Source organism: Bombyx mori, chromosome 28, assembly GCF_030269925.1.
Source record: "Bombyx mori chromosome 28, ASM3026992v2".
Lineage (NCBI taxonomy): Eukaryota > Metazoa > Arthropoda > Insecta > Lepidoptera > Bombycidae > Bombyx > Bombyx mori.
In genome coordinates this window covers 5,066,488-5,087,886 of record NC_085134.1, presented here as the reverse complement: position 1 = coordinate 5,087,886, position 21,399 = coordinate 5,066,488, and the positions used below count along the sequence as shown (strand labels likewise).

Here is a 21,399-nt window from a genome sequence, read left to right as displayed (position 1 = left end):
TCAGCTCAGGGGCGCACGTTTTCAAAACCACTGCGGGGATGCCGTCTGGCCCACTCGACTTATGGACGTCCAGGAGTCTGAGCTCCCGCCTGACTGCACACTGTGTGAAGCAGATTTCCGGCAGGGAGCTATCACACCGGGGGATGTTCGGTGGTGTGGCACCCCCGTCGTCCACAGTCGAGTTCGAGGCGAAGAGTTTGACCAGAAGGTCAGCCTTCTCTTTCGCGCTGTGGGCCAGATTGTCATCGGACTTGCGCAGTGGTGGGAGACTAGACCTGCAGAAGTTTCCTTCTGCAGCTTTGGCGAGCGACCAAAAAGCACGGCTCCCGGAGGGATAGCTCTTCAATCGCTCGCCAACTCTAGCGACGTGCTCCGACTTCGCCTTGGCAATTACCTTCTTGTAGGACCTGGAAGCGGCGTTATATTTCCGCCTTTCCCCTGAGATGTTAGGATCCCGACGTCTCCTGGCATTATCCCATGCCACGTATGCGGACCGCTTGAGGTGTGCAGCATCCCTGCTGGCATTGTTATACCAGGGTCTGCTGCGACCCCCAACGGGCACTTCAGAGGAGGGAATAAACAATTCCATCCCCTGGAGCACCACGTCTTTAAGACGGTCCGCACAGACGTCAGGATCAGCAGAGGAAAAGCAGAACCGCCCCCATGGGTAGGATGCGTAAAATTCACGCAATCCATCCCAGTCTGCTGACATATACCGCCAAACTCTTCGATACCTGGTCGTCGTTCGACGATCAGGACGAGAGAGTGGTACGGCAGCACGAATAAGGCAGTGATCAGACGATCCAAGCGGAGCGTCGACCACCACACTGTATCCGGCCGGATCTGTGGTCAGCAGAAGGTCCAACAAAGAAGGCTCGTGCCCCTCGATATCTGGGACACGGGTGGGCTGTGTCACCAGCTGGGAGAAGCCGTAGGCCAAGGCGAAATCGTAGGCAGTCCGACCCGGGAGGTCAGTGGTTCTGGATCCCAACCACTCTTGGTGGTGAGCATTAAAGTCTCCAAGAACCACTACCTCCGCAGATGGGTACTGCTCAAGCACGCGGTTAGTCCCCTCTTGCACATGCTCAAACAGAGCTGAACCTGCATCACTGCTGTGGGACCTGTACAGGCACGCGTAGATTCGGCTACGGCCCCCGTGATCTACGCGCAGCCACAAGAGGGACAGGTCCCGTTGTTCGAAGCCCCGAAGACGGCGACAACAGACATCAGCCCGGACGAATACGCACACCCCGGCTTTACGCAGGAAGTTGTGCTCCAATACGTAGCCGGGGTATTCAAGGTATGAGGTATCATCTGGAGCAGATATCTGCGTCTCCGTTAAAAAAAGCAGGGCAGGCTGCGCCGTCTCAAGGTGGTGGTGTACGGCGTCAAGGTTGCTATGTAGGCCCCTGACATTGCTGAAATCCACATTAAATGTGGAATGGGGGACCGCCTGTGAAACCCTTTTCTTTTTTTTTGTCGTCTTCATGATGTTTATGTTTTCGGAGAGTAGGATTAGGAGAGGTAGGATGTTGGAGGTGAGATCGAGGCAACACCTGAATGAAGCGCGGAACATAGTACGTGCTCGACCACGGGTTGCGTGAGAGACTGACGCAGGGCATGGAAGGGCCCCCAGTCCACTCTGCGTGCGATCGCCGGGATCCACTCCGGTCTCCGACTCCGGCACGACGACCGCACGGCAGGATTTTACACCGGTTGGCGGGACAGCTTCCCGGGGCGGAGTTTAGTAGAGACACCCGGGTTCAGGTCCCCTACTGACCGGCGGGCGGCAGCGGGTACCGTTTCACTGGGTCTCCCTATACCCCCGTCAAACAATCACGCCCCGTGAGTTCGCACGCACGTCTGCTCCGCAAGTTCCAGGCGTCACCAAGACTCAACCCCAACAAGGAAGGGGAAAGGGAAGGGATAGAACTGGCTCTCCAACCCACACGCCGGAACACAGCTAGGCTATTTGGCGGCGGACTCTAGTTGGAGGGTGGTCGCCAGCCAGTCGGACTAGGTCCTACCACTGAGCGGGTGATATTGTTATATATCGACATTTATCTTTGTAGTTAAAGTTGCGTTTTATTTGGTATTAACATCAACAGTTCGATGTTTTTAATTAAACTTCAATTAAGTTTATTCTGTTCGAAATAGCCGAAGAAGCTTTTCTGTGATGATATTTTTTCCAAATTTTAGACTTTGAATGGCTCACATGTAATGTTTCAAAAATGTCGCTCAAACCAAGTAATTTTCACCCCTCGAAATCTTCAAAATTATCTTGAAAGTAGAGACAAGAACCTGTCCATAGTATTTGTAACGCCTACATAAAGTATTGTTACGCCAGTAAAACGCCATCTATCGCCGAATAGCCGAACAAATATCGAAGGTACTAGTGAAATCGAGAAGCACAACGCCATCTATTGTCAAATAGCAGAAACACACGTCGAAGCTACTCGACTTGCCCAGAATGTACTCGATAAATCTAGGAATGTCGTCTCGACTATAAAAGCGTTGCAGAGATGGCACGAAGTTAGTTGGATCTACTCGAAGTGAAACAGCGAACGGATCACCTGAAGCGAAGCGGAAGAAGTGAATTGAGAGTTTTAAAGTGTTCTGCGAGTGTTCTAAGTGATAAATACAGTTTTTATATGTACTTTGGTGAAACATTTATTTAACCCGAACCCCAGCGCGTAACAGTCTTCTCGCATTAAAACTGTATAATCTCAAAATTTACTAATTTTACAGGAGAGCGTTTTAAAAGTTTAACGTGTGATATTTTTTTTAATATTAATAATCTTTGAAACATTTATTTTTTTATTTTTTACCAGCTACATCTTTTAAAGTAAGATAAAATTATGTATTAATTTTGTTAATAGTAATCTAAGCATAGGTAAACTAAAAAAAACTAAAACTAGGCTACGTTCTTTACTACGAAAAATACTAGTGATACCAAAATTAAATGGTTCCGCATATTAACTCAATTTCGAACATTTTTTGGAAATTGTACACTTTTAATGCTAAAAGACGATATATGACTCACCCGTGTGAGGCACGTCCAGCGTAGAGGTTCCGGTGTGGCCCACCATCTTCATGTGCAGCGCCAATTTTTCTTCAAGGAGTGTCGCTAGCTCCTTGTCTTTTGTCCTTAACGCTTCTGTTCAAAGGCAAATTTTGGAATTACGTCAAAAATCATGTGCATTTATGAGGTTCGCTTGTGCGAGTGAACATACCGTATTGTCTATGGAAACGTCCAAGAAAATTTCGATGCAATTATTAGTTACTTTTACATGTATCTTGTTTTTTTAGGGGATTTTTTCACCTGGTAACTAAGACCTTTAAGTCATGTCTCATTTTAATTTATATTCTTATTCTTATGAAAAATGGTAATATGGAGTGAATTGAAATGAAGATGATTAATTTGAGACATTAATCAACTGGGATGAAATTAAATGAGATGATATGAGATGAAATCTAATCTCAGTAAAATGGTGGTCATTTACTAAGATTTTTTCAGTGGACTTTTTGGAGGATCCCGATAAGTTACGTCCAGCGGCTTTGTTTCATTTTCCCACATTTGTGCACTTTCACAGATATTAAACGGTTAATAAACCACCATTATTACATATTTAAACCCGAAAAAACACTAAATAGACAAAATAAAACAAATCACACAGCTTCACACCTCGCGTTCCCGCCAAAAAGTCCTGTATCTACTATGATGCTTATAATGATATAGATGAGATGCATACATTTTATATCCACTGCATCATTCTAATATTAAGTACGTTCACTCACACAAACACAATATTTAGATGAATCACAACAGACTTAAGACATAGAGCAAACAAAAAGGTTTCAATGAATTTTTGAATACATTTATTTATTTGCCAATTTTCCGTCTTAACAGCGATACGAATAACTCAACGTACAACATCGACTATATCTCTAAAAACACCAACAAATCAACTTCTACTATTACAAAAATAATATATATTATGTATTAAATACGGGTACGGTTAATATTACATAATTACGGGTACGGTAATTATGTAATATTAAATATCAAGGGACGGGATGTTAGTTTTTTTTTTTTTTTTAGTTAAATGCGCTTGACAACTTCCAATTTTATACGCATGCGAATTTTTAGACTTTTTTTTTTTAAATGTTGAAACAAAAGGAAATAAAACGAATGAACATGAAAATATTTTTCGAAAAATCACCTTCCATGTGCCACCACGGCGTCTCATCTGTTCAATAATACAAAACGTTTTATAACCATAGACAGGGAGTCACATGCGGTGCCATAGACAGTAAATTTTGTGATGTCAGTAATAGGTTATCTTTAGCTAATAATGCTACTTAGCATTTCCCCATTTATATCTAAACTGTATCGATGAATTTACTAAGATCATTAAAACCCCAGATACACTTTAATCTAACGTTTTGTTCCATAACACATTTCATTAGAATTCAACACAAAATTTGTAACAGTGATTCACTTACCCACATTAACAGAAAAAAAAAATTGTTTTGTTATACGAATATTATTTAAATATATGACTATATTAAAGTTTAGTCGAAACATACAATCAAACATCCAAATCATCTCAAGAGCTATTAAAAATTAAATATCAACATTTGAATAACCGTTTAATCAAATAATTGTTATTTTTAAACAGTGTCGGTACGGACAGACCGGATTCCGATGCATCTACGTGGTCATTGGAGCAAACAGACACCTCTTCTAACCTACCTTGAGACATGAGGTCGATGTCTCAACTTTATTGTATTAAGTACGTCCCACCCTACATTACTGCTTCGTGGCAGAAATAGGCAAGACGGTGGTACCTAATCGAGCGTACCATCACCAGCAAACGCGTGGTGTGCTGGTATAATTAAAATATAAATCCACAAATACTTTAAAATTTATAATTATAATATTCTATTGATGTTACATTTCTGGTTAATATCTTAATCGCCTTTAACGACTTCAACATTATTGGCAGGCCAATTTTATTTTACAAAATAAACAGCACTCAATCTCTTTCATATTAAGATCTAATTTAGCTTGCCTGTGATCAGTCTTATATTCTCGTGTCTGGCTTCCAGCTGGCGTTGTCTCTCCTCCGCGGAGGTAGCCAACAGCCCTGCCTCGGTCTCTTCCACCTCCTCAGGGCAGTTCTGGACTGCGGCTCTGGAATATATTCATACATACAGTATGCGCACGAGTTCATGTCCATCGGGGCCAGAGGCAACGCTCGCCCCACCTCCGCCCGCCTCCCCGCATTTGTCTGAAGTCGAGTGTTGTCCTTGACGGTTGTGACGCGCGCTTATCGATATCGAAAATTTACGCAACCCTATTGTGTTATTTAACCATGACTACTCCGCTTCCAACAAGTTCAGATAGAAAAAAACCTATTGAAAAAAGATACATAGTGATTCCGACTCTGATCTGTCGGTTGTCTTTTCATTTGATAGTGATTGAATTGGAATTTAAAAAATATTTGTCTCTATTAGAAATAAACAAGTAATTACTTATCACATTTATTGTATTTCATAAATTGCAAAATTACCTTAAGTTACATTAAACCAAATTGACAGCTGTTGACTAAATCGGTAGTTATTATCGACATTACCATAATTAACTAGGTCACAGCACTACCGCATTCCTCAGGATGGACATGAATTCGCGCGCCTACTGTACATTACGTACATACATTAAATTGAAGTCGTCGTGGCCTAAAGGATAAGACGTCCGGTGCATTCGTATGTAGCGATGCACCGGTGTTCGAAATCCGCAGGCGGGTACCAATTTTTCTAATGAAATACGCACTTAAGTAATGTTCACGATGGACTTCCACGGTGAAGGAATAACATTGTGTAATAAAATTTAAACATAAACGTAAAACGTAACATTATAATTTGCGTGATTACTGGTGGTAGGAATTCTTGTGAGTCCGCGCGGGTAGGTACCACCACCCTGCCTATTTCTGGCGTGAAGCAGTAATGCGTTTCAGTTTTAAGGGTAGGGCAGCCGTTGTAACTATACTTGAGACCTTAGAACTTATATCTCAAGGTGGGTGGCGCATTTACGTTGTGGATGTCTATGGGTTCCACCAGGTGGGCTGTGAGCTCGTCCACCCATTTAAGCAATAAATAAATAAAACATAAAGTAGACAGATATGCGCATTAAATGTTGTATGTAAGATAATCACAACCCTCATGCAATTTCGAATTTTAATCTATAAGCCACATGGTCTAAATTCACCTCGAAATATGTTTTTGTTGTCAGCTTTGTTTTATAAACAGTCCTCAAGCAAATTTAAACTTTATTCGTATCAAGAAGAGGGTATAATTTACCTTATGGCCTGTATCCAAGTCTGTATATCCTTAGGCCTGTGAACTCGCAGCTCGAACATTTCTGGTTCGTTGGGGCCGCTGCAGATCAGATACAAGCCCCTGCCTTCAGCACCCGCCTTCTCGCGGACCAGTAGCTTCACGAGAGACACGACACCGGTCTGGAAACATAAATTACGAATCATTTAATAATAACCCCAGTAGCCGAAATTTGACTTTATTCAATTGAAATTATAAGTTCGAACATTAATATGGTTCTATTGTCAAACACTATTATATTCTATAAATCGCCAAGACCACACTATAGACAAATAATATTAAAGACAAACAATATCAACTTATTCTCAATCTGAACACAGACTTTAAAGAACAACAAAAGTTTGACAATAAGCAAAAAAGTATATATGCGTGTATGTGTGTCAAAGAAATGGTAGTGTGTGTAATGTTTTTTTGTTTATTGAATACGTGAAGCAAAAACTTTGTACCTATTTTTATTAAAATTCCGTGGACGGAAAAGTATGAAATTTTCGACACTTATAGACAATATGAAGAAGAAGTGCGAGTTTATATTTTTTTCAAATTATGGATAAAAAATACATTAATTTTATAAAAAAACCATTACACACACTACCGTGTATTTGACACAAACACGCATGCATACTCTTTGTTTATTGTCAAACTTATTGCATATAGTCTTTTTTTTTTAAAGGGATTTTATGACTTGGTAACTAAGACCTTTAGGTCAAGTATTATTTTAATTTTAATGATACGTAACTTTTTTATATGAAAATTATATTATGAAATGAAGTTGATTATTATGAAACAGCATGAAGTGAAATGAAAACGAAATGAAATGACATGAGATGAAATGATATGGGATGAAGTATAATCTCAGCAAAATGGTGGTCATTTACTGAGATTTTTCCTAAAGTCCCTTCCCAAGTCCTTGCATATAGTCTGTGGTCAAATTGAGAATAGATTAAATATTGTTTATCTTTATTAATATTTGTCTAAAGTGTAGTCTTGGCGAAATCTGTGATTATTATAGAAGTATACTACTAATTTCAATTATTTATAGTCGAATTTCGACATATTGATGTGTAACTGAGGCGTTCACGAGAACGACACCGATGCCAAATGTAATATGTATGTGAAAACGAAACAGGCCAATACGTACTTTATTGTCGGGCGTGAAGAACGTGTATTTATTGTTGTTGTCGTGCAGGAAGAACAGCACGTCGGAGAGCACGATCACCAGTAGGGTTTGCATCTTGCTGCGGCCTTGCATCAGTGTGGCCACACCTTCAAACCTGTAATTAAATACATAAGTTTCTCTTTACTTTTTAATTTAAACTATTTACTAAATGCTCGACACTAAGAAATGCAAGTTGAGGGTTTTATTTAAATTCGGTAAAATTCGACAAAATATATCGATAAATAACGAATCCCCAATCGGCTGATCACATAGAGCCTTAGCAGAGATATTATTAAAACTACTTTTAAGGTTTGATCTCGGGTCTATTTTTTTTATTTTTTTCGTTTCCGTTGTTTTCAATATTCTTGAAGGTTGCACGGACGACTTAAAAAAATTGTCGGGTTCCGTTACGTGATATATATAATAGTGTATGAGTAATCTGACATGAATGTCTTAAATGGGGGCGCAGTAAGCGCTGCGGCGGTAGCGATAATACAACACAAGATATTTAGCCTGATGCCTGAATCTCACTAACGATATTTCCGAGGTAGGCTTGCATTTTTACAAGTTTCGAACCACAAAATTCAGATCGTTGGTCTACCGAGCAGTATCACTCTTATCGGTGGAAGGTCTTCCTTTTGTCGTTTACTCTCAAACAACTAAAGCTCGTACTAACTTTAAGCTCCTGGTGCCCTGCAGTATGTCGCTCTTCTTGAACTTCCTGCCGCGGAAGTGAGCGAAGGACTTGGCGTCGATGCGGTGGTAGATCTCGAGCTTGCGGTCCTCGCGCTCCTTCGCCGCCACCTGGTTGTCTACATCCACTAGGATCTCCTGCAGATCGAAGGTCTTATGTAGTTTTTTTTTTAATTGATTATATGGGTGGAAGAGCTCACAGCCTACCTGATGTTAAGTGGTTACTGGAGTTGGACATCTACAACGCAAATGCGCCACCCATCTTGAGATATAAGTTTTAAGATCTCAGTTTGAACAGTACAATAGGTGGATACCAGTGCTCTCGTGCTGACTCCTGCACGTACCTTGACTCCGCAGAGCGCCTTCTGCAGCAGCTCACGTTCGTTGACGTCATCGCCGGCCGTCTTGAGTAGAGGCTCCAGCAGCAGCGGGTACTTGGTGAGTCGCTGCGCTACGAACAGCACGCACTCGGGAACACCCTGTATATACATTTTTAACGTGCTTTCATTAACTTTATACGTATATTAGTATGTAACCTAAACTATAGACACAGCCCACTGAGTTTCTCGCCGAATCTTCTCAGTGGGTCGCGTTTCCGATCCGGTGGTAGATTCTGCGAAGCACGGCTCTTGCTAGGGCCAGTGTTAGCAACACACCCGGTTTGAACCTGGAGAGCTCACCGACACGCTGATATAGCCTCTCAAGGCTATCAGCATAGATAGGAAAAAAAAGAAAAAAGAAAATATGTATTTATTAAAGGGAATATTTGAACATGATTTTGACCCCTTCAAAATGTCGGATTAGTTCAAAATTTCGCGAATTTATCAAGAAACGATGACAAATCAATATTTTAAACAGTTAGAACCGTTATTTAATTTTTTTGCTAATATTATTATGCAAGTAGAACTATAAATTACATTGGTAATTAGGCAATTAATAATGTTCCTTTTGCGAAGCCTTTATTAGCTTAACATGTAATGGAATCTTTCAACATAATATCCACTAACTTCAAGGAGTACAATTAACTTGATGAAGTTGGCAAGGATCGATGATAATACAATTATTTTATTAGTACGGCTTAATAATCTAACCAGGATCAGCAGGATACAAAAAAATGTAATTAAAATTGTAATCTTGATTTAATTTTTTTTTTTTTTTAAATATCGTTTTTATTTATGGTATTGAATTTTTATTTCCATCTATTTTAAGGAAAATATAGTAAGCCACTGCTTATTGCTTGTGACCGTGAATGAAATCTATGAATAATAATTGTATAAATATAACTGAAAAGACAAACTGTACTTTTATTTTTTAAATTATCCATCTAGGCTCTAGGTCTAAGTAATTAGTTCTCTCAGTACAGATAAGTAATTAATTGCACAGAGATTTTGCATACAGAAGAAGAACAGAAATTTTTCATTTATATATAACACTCCATTATCAATTGTCTGATGCTTTCTCTACTGGAATCCTTTGACTGGCCCGCCAATCAGTGCAAGGATAACACCGACTCTTGTCTCATTACCTTCTTCCTGAGCAAAGGGTTCTGTTGGCACTTCCTGATGAACCGGGACAGGCGGGCGTCTCTCGCGCAGCACTCCTTAAACACCTCCACGGCGTCGCGGTGACGGGAGCAAAACTCGCCTGTATTTACCAGGCAATAAGGTACTCGATAAGGAAACTATAGATTACCATTACAATTTTTTTTTACCTCATAGGCCTCTCTTACGGTTTTCCACGATAATAGGTTCCCCACGTGGTTTTAAGTGGTTACCGGAACCCATAGACATCTGCAACGCAAATGCCGCCACCTACTTTGAGAGATGAGTTCTAAGGTCTTACTAAAATGATGGCCGGCTTCACGGCAGAAATAGGCAGGGCAGTGGTACTTAGACGACTACCTTTTCGTTAGTTCTGATATTATTTCTCTATGCGAATGGAATATCTTCCACCGAGCGGGTGATATTGCTCGGTAAACCGACGCTTCGAACGTTGTTGTTCGGAACTTGTATATACGCAAGCTTATCTTAAACTAGCGACCCGCCGTCGCTTCGCTTCGGAAACATTAAAACACACATGAAACCAAAAAAATAAAATAATTTAAAAAAAAAAAAAAGTAGCCTGTCTTCATCAGGGACAATGTCGGCTTCTAATGGAAAAATAATTTTTCAAATCGGTCCAGTAGTTTCGGAGCCTATTCGAAACAAACAAACAAACAAATCTTTCCTCTTTATAATATTAGTATAGAAATGTCGAAAGCGAGATTCAGGTACTTGTCAAATATCTTGTGTTGTATGATGGCTATCGCCACAATGCAGCAGGAGTAGGGATGTTCATCTAAGATATACATTGAGATTTTTCGCGATGCATCAGTCAGAGCGGTTGCATCGATGTTTTTCGATATATCGAATTGAAACATCGATGCCCTATCCCGGCGACGCTGACATAGTCTCTCTAGATCAGTGGTTCCCAAACTTATTTTGTCTACTGCCCACTTTGAGAATAAATTGTTTTTTAGCGCCCCCATTTTTTCTACCTACTTAAAAATCACTATAGCGAGAGCTCAGTCGGTATCTAAGAGTCCTAGATGAAATTAAAAATCGCCTCCGAAGCCTCTACCCAACGCCCCCATTTTTTTCTGGGTCTCTTACCGCCCATTACCCATTAGCCATTAGGCCTGCAGCGCCCACAACGGGGTGTTATCGCCCACTTTGGGAAATACTGCTCTAGACCATCAGCAACTGGTAGGAAAACATCGATGTTTTCGAAGCATCGATATATATCGAGCGTCCCTAGATAGGAGTGGGGTACCGTAGGCGGACTTGAGGCGCGGGCGGGAGTGCGGCGCGAAGGCGTCGGCCAGGATGTCGGCGATGGAGGGCACGGCGGGCGCGGCGCGCTGGCGGGCGCGCAGGCGGGCCAGCAGCGCCGCGTGCAGCGCCCACAGCTCGTCCACGCGCGGGAACATGCGCGCCACCTGCGCCGAGCTCACGCTGCCGAACCGCACCATGCCGTCAGCAAACATCTGCACCACACAATAACGACACCCATTACATTTTTTTTTTTAAAGGATTTTATGACCTGGTAACTAAGACCATTAAGTCATGTCATAGTTTAATTGAATATGCAATTTCGAAAAGGGCACATCTGTATTGGAGTGATGTAGGCAAAATAAAAGAGAACTGTTCAAGTCGACAATTCGTGTAATACTGTCATAATTTAGTGTGTGCAGTTACAAATATAAGGTTAGGCGAGCTGCACACTACACATCTCTGAAAATGTAAAATGTTCAGGAAATGAAAAAAAACTGATTATTTTCTAAAGCAGTGTCAAATTTAAAATATTAACTTTTGAGATATATTTTAGTGTTAATTAGCAATTGGAAATTACTAGAACTATTATAAAATGGGTGTAGGTAAGCCTCAAAAATACATGTATATGAAAAAACATGTCGTCGTGGCCTAACGGATAGGACGTCCGGTGCATTCGTGTTGAAGCGATGCACCGGTGTTCGAATCCCGCAGGCGGGTACCAATTTTTCTAATGAAATACGTACTCAACAAATGTTCACGATTGACTTCCACGGTGAAGGAATAACATCGTGTAATAAAAATGAAACCCGCAAAATTATAATTTGCGTAATTACTGGTGGTAGGACCGCTTGTGAGTCCGCGCGGGTGGGTACCACCACCCTGCCTATTTCTGCCGTGAAGCAGTAATGCGTTTCGGTTTGAAGGGTGGGGCAGCCGTTGTAACTATACATGAGATCTTAGAACTTGTATCTCAAGGTGGGTGGCGCATTTACGTTGTGGATGTCTATGGGCTCCAGTAACCACTTAACACCAGGTGGGCTGTGAGCTCGTCCACCCATCTAAGCAATAAAAAAAAAAAAAAAAAAAACCTATTTGACAAAATAAGCGACATGTGCCCTTTTCGAAATTGCATATTCAATTTATAGGCAAGTGAATAACACTATAATTAATACAAAAACATTTAGTTTTCGATCACAAAATTGGTATTAAAATTCAATTTAACATGATATTGTTACGGTCTACAGATCAGGACCGCTGAGGTATAATCACGTACCTTCTAAATTATCGGGAATCCTACATTCCAAAGACACCTCAATCACATGTGATAATTGGTAAAGCAATTTTAAAAAAAATTTAGAAAATTAACTGGTTACCTTTTGCATAAGTCGTATGGTGAGACAGTGATGCTTCTCCGTGAGTATCAGCTCGTAAATGTGTTCTTGTCGCTTCGTCTCTCTTTCGCCGAGCGACCTGGCCAATGTTAACATTTTTGACTGCATATTTGGTTGTTTTTTAAGGGATTTTATGACCTGGTAACTAAGACCTTTAAGTCCTGTCTTATTTTAATTTATATTCTTACTTTTATGAAAAATGATAATATGGAGTGAAAGGAAATGAAGATAATTAATTTGAGACATTAATCAACTGGGATGAAATTAAAAGAAATGAGATATAGATAGAGAGACGATACCAAATAAAACGGAGCTTTAATTACAAAGGTTAAATATCTCGTATTAAGCGAACCAATAGACTTAGATTCTTATGAGTTCAGCCCTCATAATTTACGTTGGCTGTTCCATATCCGCCAATAGAAACAAAAGGTGTAATTCAATGATGCGAGTTAAAAAAATGAATGCGAACATATTTCATACAGCGGCCCGCTGCGGCTCCGCTCGGGTCTTTAACAAAATTTTTAACGATATTTGACGTTGCTTTATTTTTTTAAATAGAACACGAATTGCGGCATAACTATAATAGTTAAACATACGCCGTCACGATACTTTTTGTAAATAATAATGTGTTCTACAACGTTTTTAGTAAGGATCCCTGATTTTTTTCAAAAAAGATGTCACTCGGGAACAGTGTAGCTTCCAAACAGTGAAAGAAATTTTCAAATCGGTTCAGTAGTTTCGGAGCCTACTCAATACAAACAAACAAACAAATTTTTCCTCTTTATAATATTAGTATAGACTAGCGACTCGCCCTCGCTTTGCTTCGGCAACATTAAATTTTGATAGCCGAGTCCCGCGACATTACCCGCGGTTATTTTCGTACCGCGGGTGACGCCGCGGGGCCAAGCTAGTCTAGTAGCCTAAGTTACTCCTTATATTATCATCAGCTACCTATCAGTGAATGTCTCGTCAAAATCGGTCCAGCCGTTCCAGAGATTAGCCGGAACAAACAGACAGACAGACAAAAATTTTTAAAATGTTATTTAGGTGTATGTACCGTATATATATTCATATGCATGTAGTAAAAAGCGTTTATTACAACATTACAAACATACACTCCAATTTTATTTATATGTATAGATATCAAGATTTCTTTGAAAAACTTCAATTTGAGCATTGGCAAGTTCGATTTATTGATTGAGTCAGGCTGACAATATCGACGCTTGAAAGGCAAACGTGAATAAGCGACAATAACTGCTTTATACATAAATGATAGGCAATAACCATATTCGATGCGCAAAAATAATATATTTCTAGGTCTATTAAAATCATTTCAATCCTACAGCTAGATTCGTTAAAATAGAATTTATTTTCCGGTATTTCAACTTTAAATTAGCCTACTGTAAAGTTCACGCATTGTCGCTTTGTCACGTTTGCCCTTTTTTCCTACCTAAGCTGATAGCCTTAAGAAGCTATATCAGCGTCGCCTTAACCAGTAGGTGAGCTCACGGGGCTCAAACCTGGTGACGTTGCTAACACAAACCCTTGCAAGAGCCGTGCTTCGCAGAATCTACCAGCGGATCCGAAACGCGGCCCACTGAGAAGATCCGGCAAGAAACTTTGTGGGCTGTGTCTGAGGGTTCACGTTTGCCTTTCAAGCGTCGATATTAAATGTTTCGCCGGTGGTCGCGTACTTGGCGAGTCCCTTGGGAGCGCCGGCCGCCCAGGTGTCGGGCTCGCTGGCGCCCAGCCCCAGCACCAGCGCCTCGTCGCCCAGCTGCTCGGGGCCCAGATACACCTCGGGCCACTCCGCGGCGCACGCGTCGTCCGAAGCGCTGCCGGACCACACCACACGTAAACACTAACTACCCACACCACAAACTAATAAGACGTCGTTGATTCCTTGATTCCTTGAAGAGTCTCTAGTGAGATAGCTGCTTTATACAAAAACAGCCTTTATTATTATTACATCTTAGATCTCGTGCCTCTAGATTTAGATCAATTATTAAAAAAAAAACAAATCTAGCTTAAAAATGAACGCAAATATCTAGTATAAGTACTAATTTAGTATAAGTGCTATAGAAAACTATGCAATTAAATTAATATTGTTCGTATAATTTGCTATGAGCCAATTAACATCCAAGTCGTGAAACTCAAAATATCCGATACCGCTTTTTAAATTTGTTTACTTTCGATCGACTCTGATCAGATGCGAGTAAAAAAATTATATTAAAATAATTTATTTTAGAAAGCAGTCCATATATTATGTACATAAAATCATTGAATATGTATTACTAAAACTACCATTTAAATATCATCAATAAAAACAAATACAAAATCATACATACACATATAAACAAATAAATTGTGTGTGTGTGTGCGCGCGCGCGCGCGTGTGTGCGTGTGTGTGGGTGTGTGTCTATGAGCGTGAGTGTGTGCGTGAGTGTAAGTATGTGTGTGAGTGTGTGTGTGTGTACTGTGTATGAGAATTACTGATAAGGGAACAACTTACTTGCTCTGGTCGTGTTTATGATCTGAATCCTTGTCGTCGTTATAAATATGACTGGTGCTGTAAAAAAAAAAACAATATAAATCTACTATATCTACCAATGCGTAGAAAACGTTATAAATCTGGCAACATTAATACGTTCGAATTCAGAAATCACTTCGCTTAAAATTCAAACGACACTATTTGATCTCGATAATTTCAGAACGATTTGAAATCTAAGAGTTAGTTGTTTAATATTACTTTCTTCACACTTGGAGGTAACTTTTGTAATTGGCCAGACACAAAAAAGGGTGTTTCGATTTTTTTTAAAACTCGATAGACTCCATAAACGTTGGTACATAAAGTTGAATTCACTATTTTTATATTAATCTTACATTATTTTGATCTCAGCAAAGCCTAAATAATAAGAAGAAGCGAACAAGATATTAACTAATACGAACAATAAAACGACATGCAAACTTTAGAGTAAAAAATAATTATATAATAAAAAATAATTTAAAAATACAAAATGGAAAGACAATAAACAAACAATGTTTTACCGATAATGACGTCACATTGTCTATTCAAGGTACCGTACAGGTACATATAATATTATCCCTAACTCTCTTTCGGTTTCACATTTAATGTTATCTTAGATCTCTGTCTACTCTATTCCTTTTTATAGGCTGATCTACATCAGCTAAACTGAACATTTTATTTTATTTTAACATTATTAATAAATTAAAATTAAATTACACGCCACATACGGTGAAGGATCTCACAGTCCATTGGCTGTAAAATGCTAACTGATATATAAATAAATAACATTATTCTAGAATAGTTTCCTTGTTAAAAATGTTGATGTTGTTTTAATTCTGCAGGTGCACACTACAAACAATTTATTAATTTTATTGTCAAACATTCATAAACTTCTTATGTATTTCTAGAAATTTCCTTAGATAAAACATTACATCTATGCTAATATTCTCATCTTACAACACTCATTATTTCACAACCATAGTCTCCTTGAATAAACAAATAAAAAATTAAATTTCTACAATCACAGTTTCTCATTACATCAACTACCTTCAGAATAGACAGAAAGATACACAAGTAAGGCGTTGTGGATGATTCGAGAACTAGGAAGATTTGTTATCGAATGTGTGATGACATGTATGCGAATGTCTCGATAGGGTTGTGCTTAAACAATCGATATCAGATATGTCTTATTTTTATTAATTTAAAACATTTATTATGTTGCATAGTTGTAGATTTATAAAACAAAACAGATAACGTATAACAAAAAAAAAACCTTATTCAACTTCTGATTTTGTAAGGATAATAAAACATTCCACACGCCACAGAACAAAAGAACTTTACATTAGACCAAAAATATTAATTAAAAAAAATATGTATTAAGGAGATTCGAAATTCATATTTGAAAAATCGAGATGAATTAAAATGGATTAACCGCAAAACTTTTCTCAACACAATCGTGTCAATTTGAATCTTTTTTACGATATCTTTAAGGTCTGTTATGCCTTACTGCTTGTTTCGAGAAACTATTCCAATCGCAAATATAGTCTCGTAAAATATTCAGAAACTTTACTATCGTAGAGTCGTTTCACATTGAAACATCGTTCGTTACGAAGGTTATCCTAAATCGAGATCATAAACGATCAGAAGACTAAAAGTTGATGACCATAGAGAATGAATGTGTGATGTAGATAGAAAGGCAACGCGCATCATTCCCTCTGACTTACTGAACGCCGAGCTTTGTGGCGACGCGACGCCACGGCGAGTAACATCCCGACGAGGCCTTCTTGCTGCACCGCGCGAACGAATAACACACGTGTACATATATGTGTTACGTTCATAATCACTATACACTGGCGTCTCCGGTACGGGAACGGAACTATCGAGGCCTCTCGAACCGCCAACGGACGGTGTATTCACCGATTCGATTTGCACTAACCTATATCGATATTGAATAATCGATTTTTTTCGATAATCGACTATCGTATTCAACGGTCGCCTCGATAGTTCCACACTATAAGTCCGTTAAATAATCAAAAGTAACGAACCAAAAATAGCTCACGGAAAAATAACATAGCGTAGTCGAAGCAATATTGAAAATGTAAAGGAGAACCGTATGTCAGTCAGCGTTGTTACAAAGCAAACATATAATCAGTATAGTGTTGAAATGTAGGGTAAATAAAAGGTACGTAAATAAATCCTACCGTTACATACTTGTGTATCCTCTTAGGTACTTTTACAAAAAAAAAAATGGCAATATTGTTTGGTTTTCAACAAAGACCCTTGTGCCGACTAAATCGGATTCATGGCAATACTTAAGATATTCATCTATAGGATGAATCGCGTATCAAAATATCGATGTTTCATAAGAAAAACATTGCCAGTTATTCGATTTAATCTTATATGTACCTCGATTATATTGCACGCAAACTAAACACAAAATGCATTAGCTTCAATATAGCGCCTCGATTTCGAGGCTGTAAAAATGGTATCCTTCGCCAGTTCCCGCAACAATAAAAAACGAAGCGTCAAAATATATTCCTATAGAATTTCGGTATTTGAAGTACCCGACTACGTTGAATTGAATCGAGAAATCACAGATCATACTTTAGTGAGTTCCTTGTTAACAATTTATCGATTCGTAACAATCAAATTCAATTCTATACCGTAGTCGGATCACAATTATTAATCGATTTTTGCTGTATCGAATATCTCCGTCGTGCACTTACCTATTAGTCTGCGACTGTCCGGATACGGAGCTCCGTTTGCTGCTTTTCCCGCTGGCTGCACTCAGTGATTTACCAACAGATGTCTGCGAACGAAAATATCGATAAAATACGTTATCGATAATCTAGGGACGTAATTTTATCGATACGAAATATAAGCTAAATTTCTATTTTTTTTACATTTTCTTGTTTACAACATTAGAGCTTAAGTAATTAATAGAAATTTTAATAAAAAAAAGTCAACAATTCATAGCTCACCTTAGACGACTTAGGCTTATTGCAATCGACGATGTAATCTTTGCAAATATTTTGATGTACAGTTGTTCCACAATCTGAAAATTCGTAATTAGCTTATAATAGTTGACACAATAATATTGTACGATATCATGACTTTTTTAACTTATAAACAGAGCTTTCCGTTTTTGATAGTTCCATACGAATTAATTTAGAATTAAATATTTAAACACTTACTAAAACGTTATATATTTAATATTATAACATACATAACTCATGGTAAAGGGTTAAAATCGTGTAATGAAAATCAAATCCGTAAAAATTTTAATCGCTGTAATTAATGGTGGTAGGAAGTCACATAGGCCCGCACGGGTGCGTACCACCACACTGCGCCTATTTTCGGGTTAAAAGGCGGGCACATCTCGAAATGATTGACGGTACTTTTGTTGTTGGTATCTATGGGCTCCGGTGACCACGTCACACCAGGCGGGCCGTGAACTCGTTGACCCATCTAAACAATAAAAAACTAATCGATTAAACCTGCAACTATCGTTAGGTGTGTATAATCTACGTACCATTTTCGTTGCTGACATAAGTCCTGTCAAATGTTTGACATATAGATGTATCAAAACTATTTGGCATTTTTTTTAAATGACTTTATGATCTGGTAACTAAGACAGGTCATGTCTTAATTTAATTTATATTCTTATTTTTATGAAAAATGATATTAAGAAGGAAATGAAATGAAGATGATTAATTTGAGACATTAATCAACTGGGGTGAAATTAAATGAAATGAGTTGGGATGAAATATAATCTCAGTAAAATGGTGGTCATTTACTGAGACTTTTTCAGTTGACTTTTGGAGGATCCCGAGAAGTTACGTCCAGCGGCTCTGTTTAATTTTCCTACATTTGTGCATATTCACAGATATTAACCAGTTAATAAACCACCGCTATTACACATTTAAACCTGAAGAAACACTAAATAGACAAAATAAAACAAATCACACAACTTCACTCCTCGCGTTCCCGCCAAAAATTCCTTTGGCCCCACAGATAACAAAACATAGATTAGGCATCGTCTATCAAGCAAACGAAAACATGACATAATGCCTAAATTCTCCTGTGTGCAGGCCAAATGTTTGCATTGTAAGTGAATACGTACTGTCGCAGTAGAGGGCGGGCGTGTCGTTGAGGGGTCGCGAGCACCAGTCGCAGTGCGCGCCGCCGCCCGCCTGCCACGCGTGCGCCGCCTTCCGGGACTTGTCCTGACACATGACAGTAACAAGTCAACGATCAACAGTACGCGGCCACTCGACGTCCGCAACCACCCTACAGACATCCACTGCTGGACATAGGTCTCTATGAGAGGTCAACAAAATAATAGGTTCCGTACTTTAAGTCGTCGTGGCCTAAATGATAAGACGTCCGGTGCATACGTGTTGAGAGATGCACCGGTGTTCGAATCTCAGGCGGGTACCAATTTTTCTAATGAAATACGTACTCAACAATTTTTCACGATTGACTTTCACGGTGAAGGAATAACATCGTGTAATAAAAATTAAACCCGCAAAATTATAATTTGCGTAATTATTGGTGGTAGGACCTCTTGTGAGTCCGCGCGGGTGGGTACCACCACCCTACCTATTTCTGCCGTGAAGCAGTAATGCGTTTCGGTTTGAAGGGGGGGCAGCCGATGTAACTATACTTGAGACATTTAGAATTTATATCTCAAGGCGGGTGGCGAATTTACGTTGAAGATGTCTATGGGCTCGAGTAACCACTTAACACCAGGTGGGCTGTGAGCTCGTCCACCCATTTAAGCAATAAAAAAAATAAAAAAATTGGCCGCTGCCGTATTCTATTGAAATAAATAATAGATATCGATTAAGAGAGATGTTTGTCGCTTGTCTGACATTTGGGTTCTCCTATCGTGACGATGAAAATTAAACTTAGACTTCAAGATACTAAATATTAGTTCTGCTTGCAACGAAACATGAATGTCAAGAAATATAAAACTTTTTTTATTGAAAATTTGACGGTATTTAGCATAACACTCAAATGTCGACAAACGACACCTTACACGTTACCCCATAGACACACAGCCCTTTGAGTTTCTCGCCGGCTTTTCTCGGTGGGTCGCGATTTCGATCCGGTTCCAGATTCAGAGAAGCCCTACTCTTGCTAGGGCCAGTATTAACAAGTTCTTCCAAGTTGAGCCCCATAAGCTCACCTACCAGACTGCGTGTAATTGGAATAGCCACAAAGGTACCATCGATTTGGTAGGGAAAAAATGTTTCGTGTTTAATAAAGTAGTAAACAACTGCGCATGGATTCGACAAGTACCTTCTTCTTCCTGAAGAACAAGCTTCCACGTTTTCGCCTTTTCTCAGCGTGATGGTCAAAAGCAGCTCTGCAATCAAAATAACTTATCATTTATTTCAAATTCTTACAAAAATAAAAATTAATCTTGAACTTCCGTGTAAGAATTATTAAATTATCTAAAAAAATCTCAATGAGTGATACAAAACGAACACGTGAAGCAAAGCTGTGCTTTAAGCATGCCAAAATATAAAATAAGAAGCTTAAAGTAAAACTTAAAACAAAAATCAGTTATATTAACACTACACCGAAGATCCGTCGACAAAGTGGTTTAGAAAAAAACTTTATAAATAAATAAATAAATAGCACTTTACTTTAAACTCCTTAGGCAATATTAATTTATTATTGTATTTATTTGATTTCGAAATATTAATAGAGGTATTTTTATATTTTTAGCATGTCTATTATGAAAATATTCAAAATCGTGTAAAAAAACTTCAGTTCGAAAAAAATCGATTTTATAATCAAAATCGAATCGAAACTCTAATATCTCGGTATCGAAAAGTACAGTACTTTCTTTACTATAACTAACTTCGATCAAATCTGAAGTTGAGCATTTCTTCAGCTTTAGTCTTTATGTCCTTTAACATAAAACTCACTGTTCCAAGAAAGCCAGTCGATGTAATCCCAAATGTTCCTGATGCGTATTGTTCCTGCGGCCGGGCAGTTGTGCCGTGGCCCCGACAGTCGCGGCGGAAGCGTCTTCGTCGCTTTCCGTCTCGCTCTCACCGGCGCCAGACAAGCTAACATCGAGCGAGACACGTACACTCGTGGAACTATCGTGTTTCGGGTTGACATATCGATTTTTTTTTTAATTTTTACTCCCAATCATATTACGGTTACCTTACGTAACAAAATTCAAGGGTTGACCGAGAATAGTTTGTCCTTTATGTTCAAGTGCTCTTAAAGGCTTTCATTGAAACTATTTACTTAGGCCGAGGCCGCACTACGGTTTTTTCCCGGGAGCGGTTAACTGCTGTAGCCGCGAAACCGCTTAAGACGCACACACTACAATTATTAACCGCGAATGCGCCCGCGATTTTCACAGTTTGAAGATGGATAAATTTCAAAAGAGCAGTA

At 39.1% G+C, this 21,399-nt stretch overlaps 1 protein-coding gene across 3 annotated transcripts in view; it reads right to left on the bottom strand.

Annotated features, from left to right (window-relative positions):
• The window catches only part of LOC101738243 (A-kinase anchor protein 13), a 72,638-nt gene that overhangs the window by 20,911 nt on the left and 30,328 nt on the right, over positions 1–21,399 (bottom strand). For 2 of the 3 annotated variants that reach the window (XM_038021248.2, XM_038021250.2), the window contains 16 exons: positions 20,919–21,062; positions 20,284–20,350; positions 19,103–19,205; positions 17,961–18,034; positions 17,706–17,788; positions 14,965–15,021; positions 14,147–14,287; positions 12,435–12,531; positions 11,060–11,273; positions 9,774–9,892; positions 8,593–8,727; positions 8,232–8,386; positions 7,538–7,670; positions 6,364–6,521; positions 5,076–5,197; positions 3,044–3,157 (listed from right to left, as the gene is read on the bottom strand). In XM_038021248.2, the coding sequence (XP_037877176.1) occupies positions 3,044–3,157; positions 5,076–5,197; positions 6,364–6,521; positions 7,538–7,670; positions 8,232–8,386; positions 8,593–8,727; positions 9,774–9,892; positions 11,060–11,273; positions 12,435–12,531; positions 14,147–14,287; positions 14,965–15,021; positions 17,706–17,788; positions 17,961–18,034; positions 19,103–19,205; positions 20,284–20,350; positions 20,919–21,062 (1,916 nt within the window). The remainder of the gene's footprint in view (positions 1–3,043; positions 3,158–5,075; positions 5,198–6,363; positions 6,522–7,537; positions 7,671–8,231; positions 8,387–8,592; positions 8,728–9,773; positions 9,893–11,059; positions 11,274–12,434; positions 12,532–14,146; positions 14,288–14,964; positions 15,022–17,705; positions 17,789–17,960; positions 18,035–19,102; positions 19,206–20,283; positions 20,351–20,918; positions 21,063–21,399) is intronic. The other variant, XM_038021251.2, reaches the window with a different exon arrangement.